The following is a 25,640-nucleotide window of genomic DNA, read 5'->3' as shown; positions in this document are numbered from 1 at the left end:
TCCAGGCTTTTCTATTACCCTTCTTACAAATCACATTCTTATTTTTATCATACCTTTTTTACTTCTAGACGTGCTGTTTGAATTAATTGAAACTTAATATAATTTAAAAATCAGTTTTTCATCACCTATTTGGATAGCACCAACACAGAACATTTTTGGTCATTATACAGAGTTTTGTTGGGTAGTGCTGTATTCAAGCATACAGTATTAAGCTTTCTTTTCCCTATCTATGCATGCTGCTCTCCTTTGCTAAATGTATAATATGCCTTTCCTTGTTTTGCCTAGCTAATTCCCATTCTTCTATTAAGATTCAATTTGGATGTCCTCATTTCTGGAAAACCTTCTCTGACACCACCTTTCCCTGTCTCTTTCACCTCCAAAGTCTGAATTCTTGCCTTTTGCTTTAATGTTTATTACATTTGAATTCAGGAGTCAGTATTTGAAAGCAGGATTCTAGCATATACCAAGTGAAATTTTGTATAAACTATAGTTTTACTCAGTACAGTTTTATACTGAATGTAGTGCATGGATTTACCACCATGGAAGTAAAGAAAGAAAGAAAAGAAAGTGGAGTCATTCAGTTGTGTCTGACTCTTTGCAACCCCATGGACTGTAGCCTACCAGGCTTCTCCGTCCATGGGATACTGGAGTGGGTTACCATTTCCTTCTCCAGGGGATCTTCCCGACCCAGGGATCGAACCCAGGTGTCCTGCATTGGAGGCAGACCCTTTAACCTCTGAGCCACCAGGGAAGCCCATGGAAGTAAGTGAGTGAAGTCACTCAGTCGTGTCTGACTCTTTGCAACCCCATGGACTATAGCCTTCTATGCTCCTCCATCCATGGGATTTTCCAGGCAAAAGTACTGGAGTGGGTTGCCATTGCCTTCTCCAGAGGATTTTCCTGACCCAGGGATTGAACCCAGGTCTCCCACATTGTAGGCAGACACTTTGATGTCTGAGCCACCATGGAAGTAAAGATACACTTAAATAGATTTATCATCCCAGTACTTACTGAAGATGCACTTCATTAAATAATTGTGACCTTAGGAAAAGATAGTCAGTTGGCATGTTACATAGGTCAGAGTTTTCTCTACTTGAATGAGAATTACATACATTTAATTAGATCTTTAAAACATAGAATTGAATCTAGCAACTCAATAATTTGAAGATATATTTACAAATAGAAAAGTATTGTATCAGATGTATTTCATTATAGAAATACAGTATTAAATTTTTAGCTATCACGTCAACTTTAATAATTAGCATTAGGATAAGCAGAGTCAGGAATGCAAAAAGCATCAGAATGGGTACCTACCCTCACTCAAGTTTACAATATAGTTACTTATCAGCAAGTTTTATTGCCACTCTACTTTAGTTACCCACTACTACTCACCATCATTTAGTATGCTCCTTCTGTAATCATTAGTCAGGTATAACTCTATTTGACCAGGATGAGGAAGGATTAGTTTCAGCATAGTTTTAGACCTTCAGAAATGGTATTAGTGAGCCAAAGAGAATATAGGAAAGGAAAATGTGACCTTTGGTGGGGAGGCTTCAAATTTTTGCCCAGAGCTTGTCTTTTGTTGAACGAGTGGGACAAAATACTAATTCTTCTTACTTATTTGTAATAGATTTGGTGACTGTATTTTCCAAACCAGAGTATCTTCTAAAGAGAGATGGGTTTTTTGTTTTGGTTTCTGTTTACTTGAGGTTTTGTTAATCTATTCAGAAATATGAGACCATCATGGAATAAGTTTGCATGCTAAATATTAGAATGCCACTGTATGGCTTATGGAGACAATGGATTTCTTAAGATATTTCTGAATTCAAATATTCAAATTTAAAAGATCAAACTATCCGAACCCCAGTTACCTGAACTCAGTTTAGTTACACTTGAGTTTGGAAAGGCTTCATTGATGAAACTTAGGTCTTTAAATTGTGTGGCACAAATAAGTAAAACAGACATTTAAAGATGAACAGATAATTAATGAGGAATGGTTTGATTAGGGATACTTTCTTAGACGACCTAGGCTTTAGTAGACAAAAGAAGGAATGAAAAATGAAAAGTAGAGGTCTTTAGAGGAAAAGAAAAAGGAATGAACATTGTTTGTGAAATAGTGCTGAGACAGGGTAAGAACACCTGACCAGAATAGAAGATGAGGATTGAATATAAATAGATAGATAGATAGATGGTGATTTCACCTATCAAGGAAGGGATTGAGATCATGTGATGAACTCTCCTATGAAATCTCATTCATCTAAACATACCACATTATCCTTACTTATATTAATATTTGACTTCTCATACTTTTAGTCTCAAAACCTTTTTTTTTTTGAAAATAGTTTTTTCTGTATGTATTTGTATCATACTTTTGCTTTCAAATCTTTGTTCTATTTCTGTTCAAAAGGGTTTTTATTTTTGAATTTCATGTATCAAATTTAGTATTCCACCAGCATGCAGAAAGCTGTTAGCTTTCTACATCCACTGATTACTGTGACATCTGACTTTCAGTCTTCGGTATTTGCTCTAAACCCTAACATCATTCATGTTGACTTTATTTTTGAAGAGGATAACCTATCAAGCTGTGTAACCTCACAGTTCATCTAGTTCTTAATAATGATTCCCACCTTTCTCTGCTTCAGAAATCATCTATGGCATATTTAAAATTTTTTGGTGAGGTTTCTTTTTTGGCTGCCCCAGACAGCTTGCATATATGCTCACTCAGTCATGTCTGACTCTGTGACCTCATGGACTGTAGCCCACCAGGCTCTTCTGTCCATGGGGTTTTCCAGGCAGGAATACTGGAGTGGATTCCCATTTCCTCCTCTAGGGGATCTTTCTGACCCAGGGATTGAACCCGAGTCTCCAGCGTCTTCTACATTGGCAAGAACATTCTTTACTACTGTGCCATCTGGGAAGCCCTGTGCCATGTAGCTTGCAGAATATTAATTCTTTGATAGGGAATTGAATCCATGCCTCCTGCAGTGAAAGTGCAGAGTCCTAACCATTGGGCTGCCAAGGAAGTCCCATTGGCCAGGTTTATTAAGGTATGATTTACAGAGTATAGTTCTGACACACTAAGAGTTGGCTAACCAACTCCTAGGCGTTCAGTATATACAATAGTTCCACCATACTCAAAAGTTATTTTATGCCCTCTGATAGCCATCTCCTTACCCACTCCCGGGCACTAGGAACCATTGATCTGATTTTGACCCTATAGTTTTGTTATTTCCAGTGTGTTATATAAATGGAATCATACAGTATGTACTTTTGATTCTAGCTTCCTTCACATAATGATAGGCATTTGAGATATATTCATGTTGTTGCATGTATCAATAGTTTATTCCTTTTGCTTCATAGTGTTCTCTTATATCAGTTTATCCATTCAGCAGTGGAAGGACAGCTGTGAATGAAACTCTACAAAACTTGTGTACAGGTTTTTGTATGAACATAGTTTTCATGTCTGTTGGTTAAATATCTAGCAGTAAGATTATTGGATTGTGTGGTAGTGTGTGTTTAGCTTATTCAGTTCAGTTCAGTCGCTCAGTCGTGTCCAACTCTGCGACCCCATGAATCGCAGCACGCCAGGCCTCCCTGTCCATCACCAACTCCCGGAGTTCACTCAAACTCATGTCCATCGAGTCGGTGATGCCATCCAGCCATCTCATCCTCTGTCGTCCCCTTCTCCTCCTGCCCCCAATCCCTCCCAGCATCAGAGTCGTTTCCAGTGAGTCAACTCTTCGCATGAGGTGGCCAAAGTACTGGAGTTTCAGCTTTAGCATCATTCCTTCCAAAGAACACCCAGGACTGATCTCCTTTAGAATGGACTGGATGGATCTCCTTGCAGTCCAAGGGACTCTAAAGAGTCTTCTCCAACACTACTGCTACTGCTAAGTCACTTCAGTCGTGTCCGACTCTGTGTGACCCCATAGACGGCAGCCTACCAGGCTCTCCCATCCCTTGGATTCTCCAGGCAAGAACACTGGAGTGGGTTGCCATTTCCTTCTCCAATGCATGAAAGTGAAAAGTGAAATGAAGTCGCTCAGTCGTGTCCGACTCTTAGCGACCCCATGGACTGCGGCCTACCAGGCTCCTCCGTCTATGGGATTTTCCAGGCAAGAGTACTGGAGCGGGGTGCCATTGCCAACACCACTAGAAACTGTCAAATTGTTTTCCAAAGTAGTTGTGCCACTTGGCATTCTATCCTGTAGTTTATGAGAAATCCAGTTGCTGTGCATCTTTACTAGCATGTGATATTAGCCACATGATAACCTACATTCTAGTAGGTATGTAGTGATGTTTTGTTGGGTTCTTAATTTGCATATCAGTGATAAATGTAAGTACTTTTCATATGCTAATTTGCCATCCCTTTGTCTTCTTTGGTGATATGTTTTTTTTAAAAAATATTTGAGGGGTTTTTTCAAGAGTTCTTTATATTTTCTATATATAAATTCTTTGTCAAATATGTTACTTGCAAAAATTTCACATATGCTGTTAACCAGTATTGCTACTATTTTTACTTTGGTCAGTTATCTTTTAGGGCAATTAAAACTGGGAAACTATGTTTTAAAAGATTAAAGTATAGTTGATTTGCATCATTGTGCTAATTTCAGGTGTACAGCAAAGTGATTCAGATGTGTGTATATGTGTGTTTATGTATATATTCAGATTCTTTTCCATTATAGAGTATTCTAAGATATTGAATATGGTTCCCTGTACTATATAGTAAATCCTCGTTGTTTATTTTATACATAGTAGTGTGTTTCTCTTTATCTCATACTCCTAATATATCCCTCCTCCTTTCCCCTTACCATAAATTTGTTTTCTATGTCTTTGAGTCTGTTTCTGTTTTGTAAATAAACTTATTTGTATTATTTTAAAGATTTCATACTTAAATGACACCATGTGATATTTGTCTTTCACATCTGACTTGCTTATGATTGTCTCGAGGTCCATCCATGTACTGCAAATGGCAGTATTTTATTCTTTATTCCTGTGTGTGTGTACCACATCTTTACCCATTCATCGGTTGATAGACACATAAGTTGCTTGCCATGTCTTGGATGTTTTAAATAGTACTGCTATGAACATCGGGGTGCATGTATCTTTTCAAACTGAGTTCTCATCTTACCCAGATATATGTCTAGGAGTAGGATTGCTGGATCATATAGTTGCTCTACTTGTTTTTTAAGGAAACTCCATACTGTTTTCCGTGTGTGTGTTTTTTTTTTTAACTGAAATTCTTTCAGCTAATATGCATTTGTGAAGGCAACCTGTATTATAGGATGAAAAATGATGTTTATATATTGAAAAAGAGGAGAAATTCTGACAGAACACCATATAAGGTTTAGCCCCAAAGGGGAAACATGGTCTAAGTAATTAAAATGGCCACTTAGTTTTTGTTTTTTCCTCCCAGAAATGTAAGTAGTTAAGAGTTTGGATTATGGAAATATTAGTTCCTTTACTAGATCTTTTTCTTAGCAAAGTTTCTTTTTAGTATTGCTCTATCTTACCACTAATCAGGAAAATCAGTTGACTTGGAACTATAAACCAAACAATGCATTTATGAACCTCACTGAATCAGCCTGGAAAAACTGACTTTTGAAGGTGCTAAATAAAGCACCTGCCAAGATGCAGCATACACAGCTTTCCAGGCTGTGTTGGCCATTTGTATGTCTTCTTTGAAGAATTGTCAGTTTAGGTCTCCTGCTCAGTTTTTGATAGGGTTTTAGTTTTTTTGTTAAGTTGTATGATTTGTTTTTATATTTTGGAAATTAAACCCTTGTCAGTCACATCATTTGCAAATATTTTTTTTCACTCTGTAGATTGTCTTTGCATTTTGTTTGTGGTTTGCTATGCAAAAGCTTTCAAATTTGACTTGGTCCCCCAAATGGGAAATTTTCTTCTACATTTCTTTTCATCTTTATCCTTTTGAGGGAATCTTCATTTCTTTCTGTAGATCCAAATGTCTGGGTTGTAATATATTCTGCCTGAAGAATTTTCTTTCACATTTCTTGTAGTGCAGGTCTTGTAATCTCTCAGTTTTTGTCAGTCTGAAATGTTTTTATTTCACCTTTATTTTTGAAGGATATTTTTGTTACGTACAAAATTCTGGGTTGATAGTTTCAGCACTTTCAAGGTGTCATTCCATTGTCTTCTGTGTTGCAGAGTTTTGGATGTGAAGCATGCTGTAATCCTCATCTTTCTTCTTGTGTATGTAGGGTGTTTCTAGTTCTGTTTATTATTAAGTGGAGGCCTTAGGCAAAATAATAAAATTAAAGAGCAGGGAAGCACAGTGATTTGAGAGGACTTACAGTTGTAGTTTTCCATAGGCATTTGTATATAATAATATAAGAGAATCCACAGGTATATTATTAAAACAATCAGAAGAGTATAATAAGTTTACTGGATATAATTTGGCTACATCCATATACCAAAAAAAATTTTTTTTTCTTTTGAGTTGACATTTTTAGTTGATCATAGAAACTATAAGGAAGAGTAGCTCCAATAAATGATATGTTGAACCTTTGTTAAGAAAGTCATTGAGTGATACTAAGAATGTTTTTTAAAATCGTCAAATAGTAATCCTTAACACATTGTGGTATTCACTTAGGAGTAGACAAATAATGGGGAGCGTAAAAACAGATACACACAAAAAAAGATTGACAAATTGTAACTAAAAAAAGTTACAAACCTTTGTGCTTCAGAAGACATCATTATGAAAGTGAAAAGACAACCCACTGACTTGTAGAAAATATTTGCAGATAATCATATCTCTGATAAGGACCCTATATCCATATGAGCTTTCATAGCTCAATAATGAAAAGGCAAATGACCCCAACCGAAAAATAAGCAGGTACTTCTCTGGGCCAGTGGTTGAGACTCTATACTTCAAATGCAGGGGACATGGATTCGATCCTTGGTCTGGGTACTAGAATCTGCAACCAAATAAATACTTAAAAAAGAAAAATAAGCAAAGGATTTGAATAGACATTTTACTGAAGAACATATGTGAATTACCAGTAATACAGTGTGCATGCTCAGTCGTGTCTCCCTCTTTGTGACCCTGTGGACTGTAGCCTACCAGGCTCCTTTGTCCATGGAATTTTCCAGGCAAAAATACTGGAGTGGGTTGCCATTTCCTACTCCAATAAGCACATAATAAGATGTTCAATATCATTAGTCACTAGGAAAATGAGATACTACTTCATACTCACCAAAATGGCTATAATTGAAAAAACAAGTGGTAAGACTGGAGAAATTACTAGTGGGAGTATAAAATGGTCTAGGCACTTTGCAAAACAGTTTGGTGGTTTCCTAAAATGTTAAACATAAAAATACCATATAGCCTAGAAATTTCATTTCTGTGTGTACCTACCCAATAGAAATGAAAATATATGTCCACAAATATACATAGCAGCATTATTGACAATAAGCCAAAAAAGTGAAAACAGTCCATCAGCTATCACATGGATGTACAAATGTAGTGTGAAGTAATAATATGTGCTACAACATAAATGAACATCACAGACACTGAGATGATAACCAATGGTAGTTTTGGTTTGTATTTCTCTAATAATGAGCTATGTTGAGCATTGTTTCATGTGTTTGTTGACCATCTATATGTCTGCTTTGAAGAAATGTCTGTTTAGGTCTTCTACCCATTTTTTGATTGGTTTTTCTTTTTTATATTGAGTTGCATGAGCTGCTTGTATACTTTGGAGATTAATCCTTTGTCAGTTGCTTTGTTTGCGAATATTTTCTCCCATTTTGAGGGTTGTCTTTTAGTCTGCTTTATGGTTTTCTTTGGTGTGCAAAAGCTCTTACAGGACTTTAGAACAAGGATAAAGAGGACCATTTTATTATAATAATGAAATCAATTCACAAAGGAGACATAATGTTAAAAAAATATGCATCTAATATCAGAGATTCAAAATATATGACACAAAAACTGATAGAACTTAAAGGAGAAAGATTAGAAAACCAATAGAAATATAGAAGACTTAAAGAACATTTTGTCAGCTGGGCCTAAAGGACATTTATAGTACATTCCCCCTAACAACTGCAAATACACATTCTTTTCAAGTGTTCATGGAATATTCACCAACATAGTATATCATATGCTACCTGGAAATCAAGTGTCAATAAATTTAAAATGATTGTAACCTAACAAAGCATGTTTTATGAACACAAGGAATTCAACTGGGATTCAGTAACAGATATCTGGAAAATTCCCAAATGTTTAGAAATTAAACAGTACATAATATAACTTGGGCACATAAGGCACCATAAGCGAAATTACAAACATTTTTAACTGAATGAAAATGAAAAGATAATTTATCAGAGTTTATGAGATTTATCTAAAGTAGTGAGTAAGGAGAAATGTATAGTTTCAGATGCTTTTATTAGAAAAGGACAAAAGTCACTTATCAGTATTCTAAGCTTTTACCTTAATAACCTAGAAAGATAAGTGCAAAGATAATAAAGCAAAAAATAATTATAGGGAAGACTATAATAAAGATAGGGTAGAATAAAACAACATAGAAAAAGATGGACAATAAAATTATTGAAACCACAAGTGGTATTTTGAAAAAATTAGTAAAATTGCTAAAATTTTGGCCAGAGTGATCAATAAAAAAGTAGAGCAGGTAATTAAACTGATACAGAAAATGAAAGAGGGATATCACTGCAGATTGTACAGACACTAAAAAGGTAGTATGAAAATCTTTTGAACAATTTTAGATGAATAAATTATAAGATACAAACAGCCAAAACTGACCAATTAAGAAATATATAACTTGAATAGGTTTCTGTTGAATTAAAAAGCAGCATTCATAATGTAAAACTTTGCTGCAAAGAAACTCCAGGTCTGGTTTCCGGTTAGTGAATAGATACTACTCCATACAAACTCAGAAAATAGAAAAGGATGGTTCATTTCCCAGTTTGCTTTATGAAGCAAGTATAACTCTGTTGCCATAACAAAATAAAGACATTTCTATGGAAAGAATGCTTAAAATCATTATTCATTAAGAAATTGCAAATTACTACCACAATTATACGCCCATACATATTTATTAGAGTGGCTAAAGTTAGAAAGATTGACAGTGCTAAATGTTGATAAGGATGTGGTGCAACTGACTCTCTCACATATTATTGGTGGGAATGTCAAAGAATACAGCTGTTTTGCAAAACAGCCGTTCAGTTCCTTAAAGTATTAACAACCAAAAAAATCTTACCACTCAGCCCAGAAATAACATTTTATTCAAGAGAAATGATAATGTTTATTCACAAAGGCTTTCAAACACTCAAATGTCCATCAGCATGAGACTTAATAAATAAGTTCTCCTATATCCATAGAAAGTAAAAGTACTGTTAATACATGCAACAGTGTGGATAAATCTCATTAACAGGTTGCTGAACAAAAGAAGCTAGACTCAAAACAATATATGCTCTGATTCCATTTATATGCAGCTATAGAAAAGACAGGTCTAATGTATAGTGACAGAAAATAGGTTAGTGTTTCTTTGGGCTTTGGGTTGTTCCAGAAAATTTACTCAGATGGTGCAAAGATACTATTTGAGTTGATAGAAATATTCTATGCTTGATTATGTTTTTAGTTAAATGAGAGTATGCATTTATCAACATTTATTGAACTTGATTCTTAAAAATTGGTGCATAGTATTGTATGAAAATTTTATCTTTATAAAATTGACTAAAAAAATCAGAGGATTTGTCAGTTGATTGTGCAATAGATGGAATTTGTGAAGTGGAATATATATATAGTAGAAGAAATTAACCAAATGCAGTTAAGAAAAGAGAAAGAAAAGTAAAATATAGGAGGAAGAGATAGCAGCATGAAAGTATATTGAAGTATATTGTGAGAACAACTTAGATACTTTTGATGGGAGTCTTAGGAAAGGTGTTAACAACAGGAATTCAGTAAAGGAGATGCTTAAGGCAGAGGGAAAATATTCCTAGATCAATACTCTGAGATATGATACGTAATGAAGAGCAGAGACAGTGGTAAATGTGTGTGCAAACATAAAAGAACATAATATTTAGTGAAATGTATAGAACAATAGCATAAATTGGAAGGAGGTCTAATCATGGAAGGATGAGTAAGGATCTGATTAATGTTAGACCTATATCCTAATTTCTGGGATAACATCAAAAAGTATGAAAATAGAAGGCATAATTTTCATACTGATAGAGGAAAAAGAAAATTAAGTGATAAATATTCAGTAAATTCCAAAGTTTGCAAGAAAGGTGAAAAATAGAAGCTTGATACAATAGAACAAAAACAGATAAGGAATTTAAACTTAAATATAAACTCTTTTTAAATTACTGAATTTTGGCAAAATGTCATAATATTTTTTTAAAAATAGAAATTACATGTTATTTAATGATACAGAAAGGTTGTAAAGAAATAATTGAAAAAGACATTAGGGAGACAAATGCAAAAATCATTACTAGAAATAAAAAGGTTTGCTTCATAATTATATAAAGTTCTGTTCACCAGGATGATATAACAATTATAAAATTATAAGGACTTTATAACATGGTGTCAAAAACTTGTAAAGCCGAATTTTGAAGAAATACAAAAGCAATAGACAAAGCCACAATTTCATAGAAGATTGTACTTACTTTTCTCAACAATTGATAGAAAAAAACAGGCATGAAAACACAAAACTGTATAAGGTTGATTAAAGAGTACAATGCTGCATCCAACAGTTTTAGAGTACACATTCTTTTCAAGCATATGTAGAGAATTTTCAAAAATTATGTGTTGACCATAAAAACAATCTCAGAAAATTTCAAAGGATTGAAATCATGTTGGACATTTTCCTTTACTACAGTATAATTAAGTTAGATATCTATGAAAAGGGTATACTTGTATGTTTGGAAATCTAAAAAGATAATGGGAATTAGTAAATATTTAGATTGAATGATAAGAAAATATGACATACTAAAAGTTGTGGAATGCAGCTTATTAGATGGAAATCAACAACTTTAAATGCATATGTTAGAGAAAAAGGCTGAAAGTTAGCTAAAATCCATTTCAAGAAAAAATAAGAGCAAAATAAAAGGGAGGTGGAAATAAAAACAGAAACAGGAATTAATGGGTAAGAAAACAAACGTGCAATAGAGAAGATCAAGGAATCAAAAAGGAATTCTTTCTAAATATTAAAAAAAGAGAAACTTAATGAGCTCAGCTGAAGAAAAAGAAAAATAAGTAACCAATATGTGGAATGAGAAGCAAAAAGGACATGACTGCCAATACTGTTGACATTAAGATAGAAACATACAAGGAAATATCTTATGCAAATAAATTGGAAAATATAGTTGAAATGGGCAAGTTCCCAGAAAACTATGACTAATGTAAGAAATAGAATTTGTGAATAGTCCTTAATCACAGCCTGTCCCCAACCTTTCTGGCACCTGGGACCCATTTCATGGAAGACAATTTTTCTATGGATGGGGCTGGAGTGGAGTGAATGGTTTCAGAATGATTGAGTGAATTACATTTATTGTGCACTTTTTTTCTGTTATTGTTGCATTGTGCTATATAATGAAATAATTATACAGCTCACCATAATGCATAATCAGTGGGAGCCCTGAGCTTGTTTTCCTGAGCTCAGTTGATAATGTGAGTGAGTGATGGGTAACAGCTATAAATACAGATGAAGCTTTGCTCACTCACCCACCCGGCCACTCACCTCCTGCTGTGTGGCCTGGTTCCTAACAGGCCATGAACTGGTAGAGGTCCATTGTCCAAGGGTTGGGGACCCCTGCTTTAACGGTGAAATAAATTTGATCAGTGGTAAGTGCTTCAGAAAGACTTTATTCCCAGTTGACATTCGTGGCATATTAAATGTTCAAGCAAGGCATCCTATATTTCTTAATATTTTCTCAGAGAAGAGGAAAAGAAAGACATTGCCACTCATTTTATGAGAGTAGCATAACATTCATATAAATTCTTGATCAAGTACAAAAGAAATTTACATACCAGGCTTACTAGTGACCATAGATGCCAAAATTTGAAAAGGCTAATCAAGAAACCCAGCAAATATATCTCATGATAATGTTGGATTTTCCCAAGAATGGGAGTTTTATTCAACGTAATTCACTGTATCACTATATTAAGAGATTTAAGAAAGAATGACATGGTTATTTCAATAAATTCAAAATAAATTTGGTGAAAAGTGAAAGTGTTATTTACTCAGTCATGTCCAACTCTTTGCGACCCCATAGACCGTGGCCTACAAGGCTCCTTTGTCCATGAAATTCTTCAGGCAAGAATACTGGAATGAGTTGCTATTTGCTTCTCCAGCGGATCTTCCTGACCCAGGAATCAAACCCAGATCTCATGCATTGCAGGTAGATTCTTTACTGTCTGAGCCATCAGGAAAGTAATAGATTTTAAGAATTTAATTTGGAAAGTGAAAGTGTTAGTTTCTCAGTCATGTCCAGCTCTTTGCAACCCTATGGACTGTAGCCTGCCAGGCTCCTCTGTTCATCAGATTCTTCAGGCAAGAATACTGGAGTGGGTTGCCATTCCCTTCTCCAGGGGATCTTGCTGACCCAGGGATCAAACCCTGGTCTCCTGCATTGTAGGCAGATTCTTTACCATCTATAGGTAAAGTCAAATTTGGTACTCACCTGTAAAAAATGAGAAAGAAAGAAATTTTGTCATTTGTGACAAGGTGGATGGATTTAGAAGGTATTGTGGTTTGTGAAATGAATCAGACAGAGCAAGACAAATACTGTATCTTTTCACTTATAAATGAAATCTAAAAACTAAAACTAATCTAATTGATCACTGACAAATACAGCAAAACAGAAACAGACTTAAAGATAGAACAAACTAGTAGTTACCAGAGGGAAGAGGAGTGAAAGAATGGGCAAAGTGTGTGAAAGGGATTGAGAGGTACAAACTACTAGGTATGAAATAAATAAGTTATAGGATTGTAATCTACAGCACAAGGAATATAGTCAGTATTTTATAGTAGCTTTATATGGAGTGTAGCCTATAAAAATATTGAATTACTGTGTTATATACCTGGAATACAATATTTTAAATCAAATATAAACTGATTGATTGATTGGATAAAATTCAGTATCTTTGCATGGCAGGAAAACCCTCCTAGCAAGCTAGACATGGAATGAACTTCCTTAGTGTGATAAGCAGTATTTCTATTAAAACAACAAACATACTTATTAATAATAAAACTTGGAATGCTTTCCCATTTGGATCAGGTGTAAGTCAACAATGCTCACTGCCACCACCAATTTTCAACATCATATTGAGGTCCTAGATAAGACAGTGAAGCAAGAGCCAGAAACAAAAAATCTGTAAGGATTAAAAAAGGAAAAAAAAAAAAAAAAACCTACCATTATCTATCTAAAAGATGCTTGCTCCTTGGAAGAAAGGTTATGACCAACCTAGATAGCATATTGAAAAGCAGAGACATTACTTTGCCAACAAAGGTCCGTCTAGTCAAGGCTATGGTTTTTCCAGTGGTCATGTATGGATGTGAGAGTTGGACTGTGAAGAAAGCTGAGCACCGAAGAATTGATGCTTTTGAACTGTGGTGTTGGAGAAGACTCTTGAGAGTCCCTTGGACTGCAAGGAGATGCAACCAGTCCATTCTGAAGGAGATCAGCCCTGGGATTTCTTTGGAAGGAATGATGCTAAAGCTGAAACTCCAATACTTTGGCCACCTCATGCGAAGAGTTGACTCATTTAAAAGACTCTGATGCTGGGAGGGATTGGGGGCAGGAGGAGAAGAGGACGACAGAGGATGAGATGGCTGGATGTCATCACTGACTTGATGGACGTGAGTCTGGGTGAACTCCGGGAGTTGGTGATGGACAGGGAGGCCTGGCGTGCTGCAATTCATGGGGTCGCAGAGAGTTGGACACGACTGAGCGACTGAACTGAACTGACCATTATCTATAGATTATATATTTGTGTATGTAGAGCAGTAGTCATGTATGAATGGAAGAGTTGGGCTATAAAGAAAGCTGAGTACCGAAGAATTGATGCTTTTGAACTGTGGTGTTGGAGGAGACTCTTGAGAGTCCCTTGGACTGCAAGGAGCTCAAACCAGTCAATCCTAATCAGTCCTGAATATTCATTGGAAGAACTGATGTTGAAGCTGAAACTCCAATACTTTGGCCACCTGATGTGAAGAACTGACTCATTGGAAAAGACCCTGATGCTGGGAAAGGTTGAAGGCAGGAGGAGAAGGGGACGGCAGAGGATGAGATGGTTGGATGGCATCACTGACTCAATGGACATGAGTTTGAGTAAACTCTGGGAGTTGGTGATGGACAGGGAAGTCTGGCGTGCTGCAGTCCATGGGGTCGCAAAGAGTCGGACATGACTGAGCAACTGAGCTGAACTGAAGAGCATTTTCAGATAAATTATTATAACTAGAGTTCAGCAATGTCTTCAGATACAGTCAATATACAAACATCAATTGTGTTTCTATAAGCACACAAAAAACAAAACTTTTTAACTAAAGGTATCATTTAATTTAGCACCAATGCTATGCAATATGAATAAATCTTAGCAGGCTATATGTAAGACCTTGGTCTTATCTTTTGAAGAGTTGGGAAACCCAGCAGAACAGGAATGTAAGTCCCTGTTTGCTTTCTTTTCAAACTTAAATCTAGGAAATAGTCATTGTTTAAATTCAGTATGCTTATCTAGGGAGGGCCTATACAGTTTGTCCAAAATACTACAGAATAGTATCCTAAAGTAGTTGTTTGCAGTATTACTTTTGGAGTAAATTGATCACAGAAAATGAATATCTTGTTAATAGAGATTTGGGGGTTGTTTCATCTGAATCTTTGTCTAATAGTAAGTCTTTTCTGTAAGCATTCTTGAAAGCATTCTTGGGAGTTCATTCACTTTTCTACCTGAACTTTCCACTGTGGGAACTAGCTCTGAATCATTTCACAGAAATTTTATTAAAGTACGTATTTACCAAGTATCATGGTAGCTACCTACCTTATTTGGTAAAATTTAAGACATTAGTTCTAAGATGCATTTCACAGTCTACTAGTAATTAAACAATGTTGTCACTTTTTGACTGACATCATTGATTTTAACATGCATCTTGATTATAGAGGTTTTTGTTTTTTAAAAACATTCTGTGATTTATGAAACATTCCTATAGAAATATTTCTACTGTTTTATAGTTTAAAAATAACTACATAGAAAATCTACTTTATAGTTCATTTTGCAGGTCTATCATGCTGCGTTTAGTTTTTTTCCTTCATAATTTAAGCATCCTTAAAGTAGTTACTTTTCTTGTTTTCCCAGTTATTTTGCCATCCTGCCCATTTTCCTCTGGATGTCTTATAGTTTGTCAGTAACCTTCTTAATACTGAATATGATACAGACTTCAAAAAGAAAATTATAAAATCTTAGTATATTCAGAAAGTAGTATACTCTATGAATTCATGAACTAGAGTTTTGTTAATAAGATTTTCAGTAATTTTTTCCTTAAAACGAGGCAAGATTGTTTTTTAATTGTTGCAAGTAGGTTTAAATTGTAAGAATTTAAATTGTAGGTTTAAACTTTTCCCTTAAAACAAGGCAGAATTGTTTTATTTTTTGTAAGTAGATTTAAATTGTAAGAAATTGCAAGAATTTCTCCCTATTGACACTCATTTACTCACTTTTAAAATTGAAGTTAAAGATGCTACTTTTTAAAAAGTTAACATTTTTTCGTAACCAGTATAAACAGGATTGTAATTCATGTATTTTCCAATTATTCTTTTCCTCTCAACAAAGTCATTGCAAAACAAACCTGCCCGTTATTTTAACCTGGGAATGTTTCAAAATGACAAAGAAGTTTACTTGTTTTAGAAGTGAATATTTACATTTGAATATTTATATATATATATATATTTTTTTTTTACAATCGTAATTCCTGGTAGTGATTGTGTGACTTTTTACTGTTTTACATATTCCCAGTTCAGCTTAATTCATCTAAAGGGAAAATGACACCTCATAGTATGTTAAAATTATCAGATTCATGTAGAGTGTGGCTTCCCAGGTGGCACAGTGGTAAAGAATCCACCTGCCAGTGCAGGAGACACAAGAGACATGGGTTTGATCCCTAGGTTGGAAAAATCGCCCTAGAGTAGGAAATGGCAACCCACTGTAGTAGTCTTGCCTGGAAAATTCAATGGACAGAGGAGTCTGGCAGGCTACTGTCCATTGGAGTCACAGAATCAGATGCAACTGAGCGTGTGCGCGTTCACACACACACACACACACACACACACACACACACACACTCACTCTCACGTAGAGTGTATGGATAAGCTTTTTTAGTAGCTAATATACTTTTCTCTCTTTAATAACACAGGTTTTGAGAGTATTTTAGAAGGGCTTTATGGACCACGGCTACGAAGAGACCTCAGTTTATTTGAAGGTAATACTTCTTAAATTTTATTTTAAAATTTTAATCTTCAGTTCATTTTACAAGTGAAAAAGTTGTTTTATACTAGCTTTATATTAAAATGAATTTGTGATCTTGTTTAATTAGAAAATACTTTAAAATAAATGAGCCAAATATTATTTCTGTTATTACATAATGTTATTAATATTGTAACTTTAGTACACTATTTTAGTACAAAATAGAAAACAAAGCTTGGTTTTTAGCTTAATGATAAAATTTAACTTTTGTTATTTTAAACATTATGTTCCCTGACTTATTCTTAAAGAGAACTCAAAGGGGTTGAATTAGATGAATATCTCTTATTACTTATGATATAGGCAGCCTGGAACTCAGATTGTTACTCTGAGATATCCTGCTGTGTGTGTTCAGAGTTTTAATACTGTTTGTTGTTTATTATAGCCTCCTCTTCCAAACACTTTAACAAAAATCCTGGTAGAAAATTTTGATCTATGCTATAATTGCTGTGATATAGTTTAGTTTTTTTATTTCTTGCCTGGAAACAGAGCATTATAAGAGGACATTTTTGTAGACCTTGAAATTTTATAGTATAGCTCATTCACAAAATGGGCAATGTTAGTGTAGATTTTCTTGTTTGGTTTTGATATAATTCTTTCTGAATCTCTTACCTGTTCAGTTTTATATGCTAACTCTGTTACCTTCTGTTCTCCTGGTACTTCCCATTCTACAAAGACCCAAGGTATTTTGTGCAAATAAATCTTTTGAGTTGAGGGAGAGATAGTGATGTTAGGAGCAATCAAAAGTTTCCACTCATCCTCTATCTCTCTCTCTCTCATTTTTTAATGCTGAGCAGAATAATTGAATTATGAACCATAGAGCTGAAATCTGTATCAAAGACCATTTGTGCCAACCACCCATGTTCAGTCAGATGAATGATACCCATGCAGAACATGACTTTTAGGATGAAGACTGAAAACTGCCTGTTCTAGTGTTTTTTTTGTTGTTGTTCTAGTGTTTTGTCATTCTTATGGCTAAAATCTTTTTCTATCTTTATTCATTTCTTATTTCATTTATCATAGTTTAATACTGCATTAAATATTTTTACCTGATGTATTTATAAGCAAAACTGGTTTTATTTTCACTTATTTTTCTGAGCATATAAATGAAGAAAGGAAAAAAATCTTAAAAAGCAAGTATTTAACATATGTTTGGTATTTCTTCAACCTTTCTTTTTAAACCTGCTGTCCTCGTTCAGATCAGAAACAGCATTATACTTAATTGCCTACTGATAACCCAAGATGCAACTTGTAACTTTTAAGCATCTTGCTTCCCGAAATTTAATTTATCTTTATATAATTACATAGGTATATATTTATGTTCCTTCAGAAATTAGTTGTTTAGTATATAAAGGGCAGAATATCCTAATGAAATAAAGTCTTGTATTTTGTTTTTAGACTAGTATTTCCTTAGTATACAAGTAACCCATGTTCATTTTTAAAAATTAGAAAATACAAATAAATCTTAAATATACTCTTAGTTCCACAACCCCATAGATAACCTTTAACATTTTTATATAAATTTTAAATATATGTTTGGATGTAATTATTCCTCTATTAAAGTAGTACATACTGTGTGTACAGTGTGTATAGGTTTTTGTGCTTACTGACTTTGTTCACTAGTATATCATTTAGATACATGAAGTTCTGTATCATCATTAATGGCAGAAAAATATTACATCGTATATCTGTGATAATTAATTTGGTGAATTATACCATCCCATTTTTTCTTTTAATTCTGGTAGATCTTGTACTTTATATCCTCTTTTGTGCTTTTTTTGATGGCAGGATTTATAAAATTAACTAAGCTGTGGAACTCAGTCTTTCTCAAACACTGGCACATATTGATGTTGCCTTCTTCCAGGTTTCTTAGGTAAAATCTTTCTTCTTTTCTTTGCGTTTTTGAATTCTTTAAAAAAAAAAAAAAAGGCTTCTAATCAAAGTTGCAGACTTAAGAGGGATGATACTAATTATAGTAATAAATTTATGTGTGTGCAAGGGTAAAGAAAGACAGCCGTATTATATCTTGAAGGAAAGTTACAACAGTGCTATCAAAGTGTAGAAGAGCCTTTGAAAAGGTTTGTGGAAGCTATCCACTATAGACGTCTCCAGCTTTTTTCTTATCCTCTTCTTAAATGTTTGCTTTCTTTGTTCTTATCATTGTTTAAAACGGCTTAATATTTAGATGTTAGGATTACCAAGTGTAGATATTTCTCATTATACAAATCTATATTCAGGAGACACGTTAGATAAGTGTATGTTTTTATCTAAATCATTGGAAATCTGAACCTTTGTTATTCATTGTCCAAAACACAGGTATCAGATTAATTGGTTAGCATGGGATCCTTGTATATTACTCTAAATTATTTTTTGTTATAAAATTAAATGCATAGTATTTTTAGTTTGTAATACATTTAAGTTAAATAGACTGCATTGCCAATTTGCTACTATTTTGTGGAAAAATATATTCTAAATTTCATACTGCTACCTTAAAAGTCAACTCTGGTATACAGTATGTTTTTAATGTAAAGGTTTTTATCCTATATATTTGTATATTGAGGAGTACATATTTTATTTCTTGAAATCTGTTCAGAGTCGCCTCCAAATTGAATGGTTTTGAAAGAAACTTTTGCGTGTTCTAATTTTTAATTTGTTGGAAACAGAAGTTCTAACTTTGTCTTCTTTGATCTCTTCTCACAACTTTTTGTCCTTCTGAGGAAAATATAACTGTTACTGTTTTTTGGAGTCAAGTCTCCAAAGAAACTTTGAATATTGTGATTTTTTTTGTACCCCCTGAGAAGTTCCCTATACTCTATGCCTCTTTTCTACCAACCCAAAACTCCTTGTTCTGCTGTCACATGACTTCTAAGCAGAAATTTACCCTTATTTTCTGCCTTAGTCCTTTCTCATGTCTTACCAGGAAACTAGTTTCTTTCATATGTAAGATTGTCTGATTTACTTGCCCGGACTATGGATATTTTTTAATACATGAGGAGAGTACAGGGCATGTGTAAAGTGGCTGATAGATCCCTTTGGTTTTCCTCTAGCTGTGCCCACATTTCAAAGAGAAATTATATCCGAGGTATGAAAGTGATTGCATGTTGGCTGGATCCAGCTTATTGTTTTTGAATGGCCTGTGAGCTAAGAATGGTTTTTATGTTTCTAAATAGTTGAAAAAAATCAAAAGAAGATTTAATATTTTGTGACATGTGGAAGCTATATGAAGTTCAAATTGAATGTCCAGTTAGTACAGTTTTATTGGGAACAGCCCCTCTCATTTGTTGACATATTGTCTGTGGCTACTTTTGTACTTCAGCAGTAGTTGAATGGTTCAACTCTATGACCTCCACAACCTAGAATATATATTCTCTGGCTGTTTATAGTAAAGGTTTGCTAATCCATGACTTATAACATTGACCAGCATTTAATATTTTTGGCTTAATATCCTTTTCTCCCCCTAACTGTTAGCACTATGATGATTGAGCAAACAAAACTACCTTTTAGATTTATTGGGTAACATATTTTGAATGCTTATTTTGTGTTAGAAACTGGGATGAGCAGTGAGGAAAGAAAAATGAATACATAGGATCTCTGCCTACTAGGAACTCATAACCTAGTATTAAATAAAAAATGAATAGTTTTGTAATATGAATTGATGATTATTTATATTAAACCAGAGAACCTAATACTATTTTATAGTTAGTTGTATAAGCTATAGTAGCTTTTCTCAGTGTGGTCACAAAGACTTATCCAAGTGTACAGGCATACCTCAGGGGTATTGCCAGTTCAGTTCCAGACCACTGCAATAAACAGAGTAACAATAGAGTGAGTCTCATGAAATTTTGGTTTCCCAGTGCATGTAAACTTTTTGTTTTTTACAGTTGTGTTTACACTATACCGTAGTCTATTGGGTGCAATAACATTATGTCTAAAAAGACAGTGTGACTTTGTTAAAAAATACTTTATTGCTAAAATGTGCTAACCATCTCTTGAACTTTTTGCAAGTCATAATTGTTTTGCTGGTAGAGGATCTTGCATGGATGTTTATGGCTGCTGACTGATCAAGGTGGTGGTTGCTGTGGTGATTTCTTAAAATAAAATAACAATGAAGTCTGCCACATTGATTGTCTCTTCCTTTCACAATTTGTATCATTCATTGCTATTTGATAGCCTATTACTCACAATAGAACTTCTTTCAAAATTGGAGTCAGTCCTCTCAAAACCTGCCATTGCTTTATCAGCTAAGTTTATATGATATTCTAAATCCTTTGTTGTCATTTCAACAATCTTCTGAGCATCTTCACCAGTAAATGCCATCTCAGGAAACCACTTTCTTTGCTCATTCATGAGAAGCACCTTCTTCTTATGCTAAAGAAGTTTTATCATGAGTTTGTAATGACTCAGTCACATTTTCACATTTCACTTCTAATTTCAATTCTCTTGCTGTTTCCACCACACTGCAGCTACTTTCTCCACTGAAGTCTGGAACCCTTCAAAGTCATCCATGAGGGTTGGAATCAGCTGCTTCAAAACTCCTGTTAATGTTGATATTTTGACCTCTCCCCTTGAATCATTGATGTTTTTCATGGCAAATGGTGAATCCTTTTAAAAATTTTTCAGTTTAATTTGCCCAGATCCATCAGAGGAATCACTGTCTATGGCAACTATAACTTTATGAAACGTTTTTCTTAAATAATAAGAATTGAAAGTGGAAATGATTCCTGATCTATGGGCTGCAGAATGGTTATTGTATTAGCAGATGAGAACAACATAACTCTCATTGTATACCTCTATCGGAGCTCTTGCGTGATCAGACGCATTATCAATGAGCAGTCACGTTTACGTTTTGAAAGGAATTTTTTTATTCTGAGTAGTGGATCTCAACAGTGAGCTTAAAATATCCAGTAAAGCATGTTGTCAACAGATGTGCTATCATCCAAGCTTTGTTGTCCCATTTATAGAGCACAGTTTGGGTTTAGGGTTCTTAGTATTTTGGGGATGGTAAATGAGCATTGGCTTCAACTTCAGGTTATCAGCATCGGTAGCCCCTAACAAGAGTCAGTCTGTCCTTTGAAGCTTTGAGGTCATGCATTGACTTCCCTCTTTAGCTATGAAAGTCCTAGATGGCATCTTCTTCCAATATGAGGCTGTTTCATCTATATTTAAAATCTATTGTTTACTGTGACCATCTTCATTCATTGTCTTAGGTAGATTTTCTGGTAAGCTTGCTGCAGCTTCTACATCAGCACTGTTGCTTCACCTTGTACTCTGATGTTATGCAGATGTCTGCCTTCCTTAAACGTCGTGAACCAATCTCTGCTGCTTCAGACTTCTCTGTCTTCTTCACCTCTCTCAATCTTCATTGAAATGAAGGGAATTAGGGCCTTGCTCTGGATTAGGCTTTGGCTTAAGGGAATGTCTTTGGTTTTGGTTTAAGAATTCGTTTTGATGTTTGGCAAAACTAATACAGTGTTTCAGGTTTAAAAATAAAATAAAATTAAAAAAAAAAAAAAAAAGAATACCCACTCTAGTATTCTTGGGCTTCCCTTGTTGCTGAGCTGGTAAAGAATCTGCCTGCAATGTGGGAGACCTGGGTTCGATCCTTGGGTTGAGAAGATCCCCTGGAGAAAGGAAAGGCTACCCACTCCAGTATTCTGGCCTGGAGGATTCCATGGACTATACAGTCCAAGGGGTCACAAAGAATCAGACATGACGGAGCGACTTTACTTCTCTAAAGGAATATTGTGGCAGGCTATCCAGACCACTAGAATTTTCTTCGTATCAGAAATAAGACTGTTCTGGTTTCTTATCATTTATGTGTTTACTTTTATTTTCCATTAAGAACTTTTTCTTTGCATTCACAAATTGGCTGTTTGGCATATGTGGCCTAGCCTTCAGCTATCTCAACTTTATGCTTTCCTCACTAAGCTTAATCATTTCTAGCTCTTGATTTTAAAGCGAGAGACTTTAAAGACTTAAAATCCTCATTTCACTTGAACTTTTAGAGGTCATTGTAGGGTTATTAACTGGCCTGATTTCAATATTGTTGTGTTTCGGGGAATAAGGCCCAATGAGAGGGAGACAGATTGGGGACAGGCTATTTGGTGGTATAGTCAGAACACACACATGAAGAATATACAGTGGAAAAAAAGAGTCTCTTCTGCAAGTGGTATTGGGAAAGTTGGACAGCTGCATGTAAATCAGTGACGTTAGAACATATCCTCACACCATACACAAAAATAAAGTCAACTTGGCTTAAATACTTAAATATGAGAAATAATACCATAAAACTCCTAGAAAAGAACATACACAAAACATTCTCTGACATAAATCGTACTCTTTTCTTAGGCCAGTCTCCCAAGGCAATAGAAATAAAAGCAAAAATAAACAAATGGGGCTTACTCAAACTTAAAAACTTTTGTACAACAAAAGTAACCATAAGCAAAATGAAAAGACACCCTACAGAGTGGGAGAAAATATTTGCAAATTATGTGACCAACAAGGGTTTAATCTCCAAAATATACACACATCTCATATGACTCAACAACAACAAAAAACCAGATAACCCAATTGAAAAATGGGTAGTAGACCTAAAGAGACATTTCTACAAAGAAGACATGCAGATGGCCAAAAGGCCCATGAGAAGATGCAAGTCTGCAAATAACAAATGCTGGAGAGGGAGTGGAGAAAAGAGAACCTTGTTCCACTGTTGGTGGGAATGTAAGCCGATACAACCACTATGGAGAACAGTATGGAGGTTCCTCAAAAAAATAAAAATAAAGTTACCACATGAGCCTGTATTCTACTCCTGAGCATAACATTTAGACAAAACTATAATTCAAAAGGATACATGCAACCGTGTGTTCATAGCGGCACTATTCACAATAGCCAAAACACAGAAGCAACCTAAGTGTCCATTGACAGATGAATGCATAAAGAAGATGTGGTATATATACACAATGGAATAGTACTTAAGTCATAAAAAGAATGAAATAATGCCATTGCAACAACATGGATGTGCTTAGAGATTATCATAAGTGAAGTAAACAGAAATACAAATACTTATGTAAATCAGAAAGAGAAAAACAAATACAACATGATATCATTTATATGTGGAATCTCAAATATGATACAAAGGAACTCATATGAAACAGAAACAGACTCACAGACATAGGGAACAGACTTGTGGTTGCCAAGAGGAAGTGGGTGGGGAGGGATAGATTGGGAGTTTGAGGTTAGCTGATACAAACCGCTGTGTATAGAATGGATAAACAGCAAGATCCTATTGTATAGCACAATATATAAAATGTCTTGTGATTAAATCATAATAGTAAAGAATATAAACAATATGTGTATATATATAACTGAATAACTTTGTTGTACAACAGAAATTAACAGAACATTGTAAGTTAATTATACTTCAATAAAATTAAGAACACACATAGAACATTGATTGATTAAATTTTCCATTGTATATCAGCTCAGTTCTTGGCACCCCAAAGCAATTGTAATAGTTAAAAGATCACTGATCACAGATGACCATAGCAAATATAATAATGAAAAAGTTTGAAATGTGAGAATTACAAAAATGTGTGACACAAAGACTCAAAGTGAATAAATGCTCTTGGAAAAAAATGGCGCTGATAGACTTGCTCAGCACAGTGTTGCCACAGATCTTCAGTTTGTAAAAAAAAAAAAAAAAAAAGTGTAGTATCTGTGAAGTACAATAAAACAAAGTAGAACAAAATAATAAAACTGCCTTTTCCAGATGTGCCACAGTTTGCTTATCCATTCACCTATTTGAAAGACTTCCTTATCACTTCCTAGGTTTGGCAATCATGATTAAGCCTGCTCTGAACATGTGTGTGCAAGTTTTTGTGTGGACATACATTTTCAACTCATTTGGATAAATACCTAGGAGCATGATCACTAGACTAGATCCTTTGGACAGAGTATGTCAGACTATCTTCAAGAATGGCTGTACTGTTTTGTGTTCCCACCAGCAGTGAATTTAGGTTCCTTTTGCTCTACATGCTGACCAGCATTTCGTGTCGTCAGTGTTTTGGACTTAACTATTTTAATAGGTGTGTAGTAGTATCTTGACGTAATTTGTGTTTCTCTAATGGCATTTCCTATGCTCTTTTGCTGTCTGCATATCTTCTTGAGTGAGGTATCCAGACAGGTTTTTGAAGTCAAGAATGAGGAAATACTTCCTCTGCTTCTATTTCATGGAACAGATGATGGAGAAACCATTTGGGCTGGTGCTTTCTGTTTGGGGAGGCTATTAATTATTGATTTAGTTCCTTTAATTGATAAGTGTCTTTTGAGGTTTTGTATTTTTTTGTGAGATTTGATAGATTGTGTCTTTCAAGAAATTTGTCCATTTTACCCAATTTGGTGGGAAAATAATGTTTTCCATAATATTCTTTTGTTATCCTTTTAATGTTCATAGGATCAATAGTGATGGCCCCTCTTTCATTTCTGTTGGTTTTTTTTTCCTCATTTAACTTGGCTAGAGGTTTATCATTTTATTGATTTTTTAAAAAAATCAACTGATCCTAATTTTTTAAAAGGCATAGAATATAAACTGGAAGGATATATTGCAAAATTTTAATCATTATTCTCTAGATGATATCATAGTTTTTCTCCTTGTAATTTCAGTTTAGTTAATATATAGTTCATAATTAAAGATTATCTTTTAATTATATTGCCTACTGTTCAGTATCTTTTATCAAAATTAACAAAGTTATAATCACTATCTTGTGATCTTAATGAAAAATCTAGTTTCAGTATTCTCTTTAATCATTTTTCATTGAGCTTTGTCTTTAGGAACTGCAGATTTATTTTTTGTGGTTAGAGGGTACTGAAGATAATAAAAACATTCAAAAGAAGTGTGATTAGTTAAAATGAAAGTAACATTTTCTGGACTTAATGTGTTTTGCAAATGTTCTTATTTAATTTTTACTTCAGCCTTAAGATGCCATTATTACCCTCATTTTACAGATGAGGAAATTGATGTTCAGAGAAGGTAATTTGCCCAGGACCACATCTGGTATGTGGAAAGACCATGATTCAGTACAAGGCTCTCTAATTTCAAAGTCTGTTACCTTCCCAGATAGATTAGGTAAATGATTGGAACCAGACTTTG

At 34.5% G+C, this 25,640-nt stretch overlaps 1 protein-coding gene across 22 annotated transcripts in view; it reads left to right on the top strand.

Moving 5' to 3' along the window:
- LCORL (ligand dependent nuclear receptor corepressor like) overlaps positions 1–25,640 on the top strand; it is a 175,030-nt gene that overhangs the window by 34,196 nt on the left and 115,194 nt on the right. For all 22 annotated transcript variants that reach the window (XR_008716983.1, XM_055588099.1, XM_055588100.1 and 19 more), the window contains exon 2: positions 16,386–16,451. Coding sequence is in view for 18 of the 22 variants with exons in the window: in XM_055588099.1 (XP_055444074.1) it covers positions 16,386–16,451 (66 nt within the window). In the remaining 4 variants the exon portion in view is untranslated. The remainder of the gene's footprint in view (positions 1–16,385; positions 16,452–25,640) is intronic.

Source organism: Bubalus kerabau, chromosome 7 (assembly GCF_029407905.1).
Source record: "Bubalus kerabau isolate K-KA32 ecotype Philippines breed swamp buffalo chromosome 7, PCC_UOA_SB_1v2, whole genome shotgun sequence".
Taxonomy (NCBI): domain Eukaryota; kingdom Metazoa; phylum Chordata; class Mammalia; order Artiodactyla; family Bovidae; genus Bubalus; species Bubalus kerabau.
This window is presented reverse-complemented; position numbering and strand designations above follow the sequence as displayed.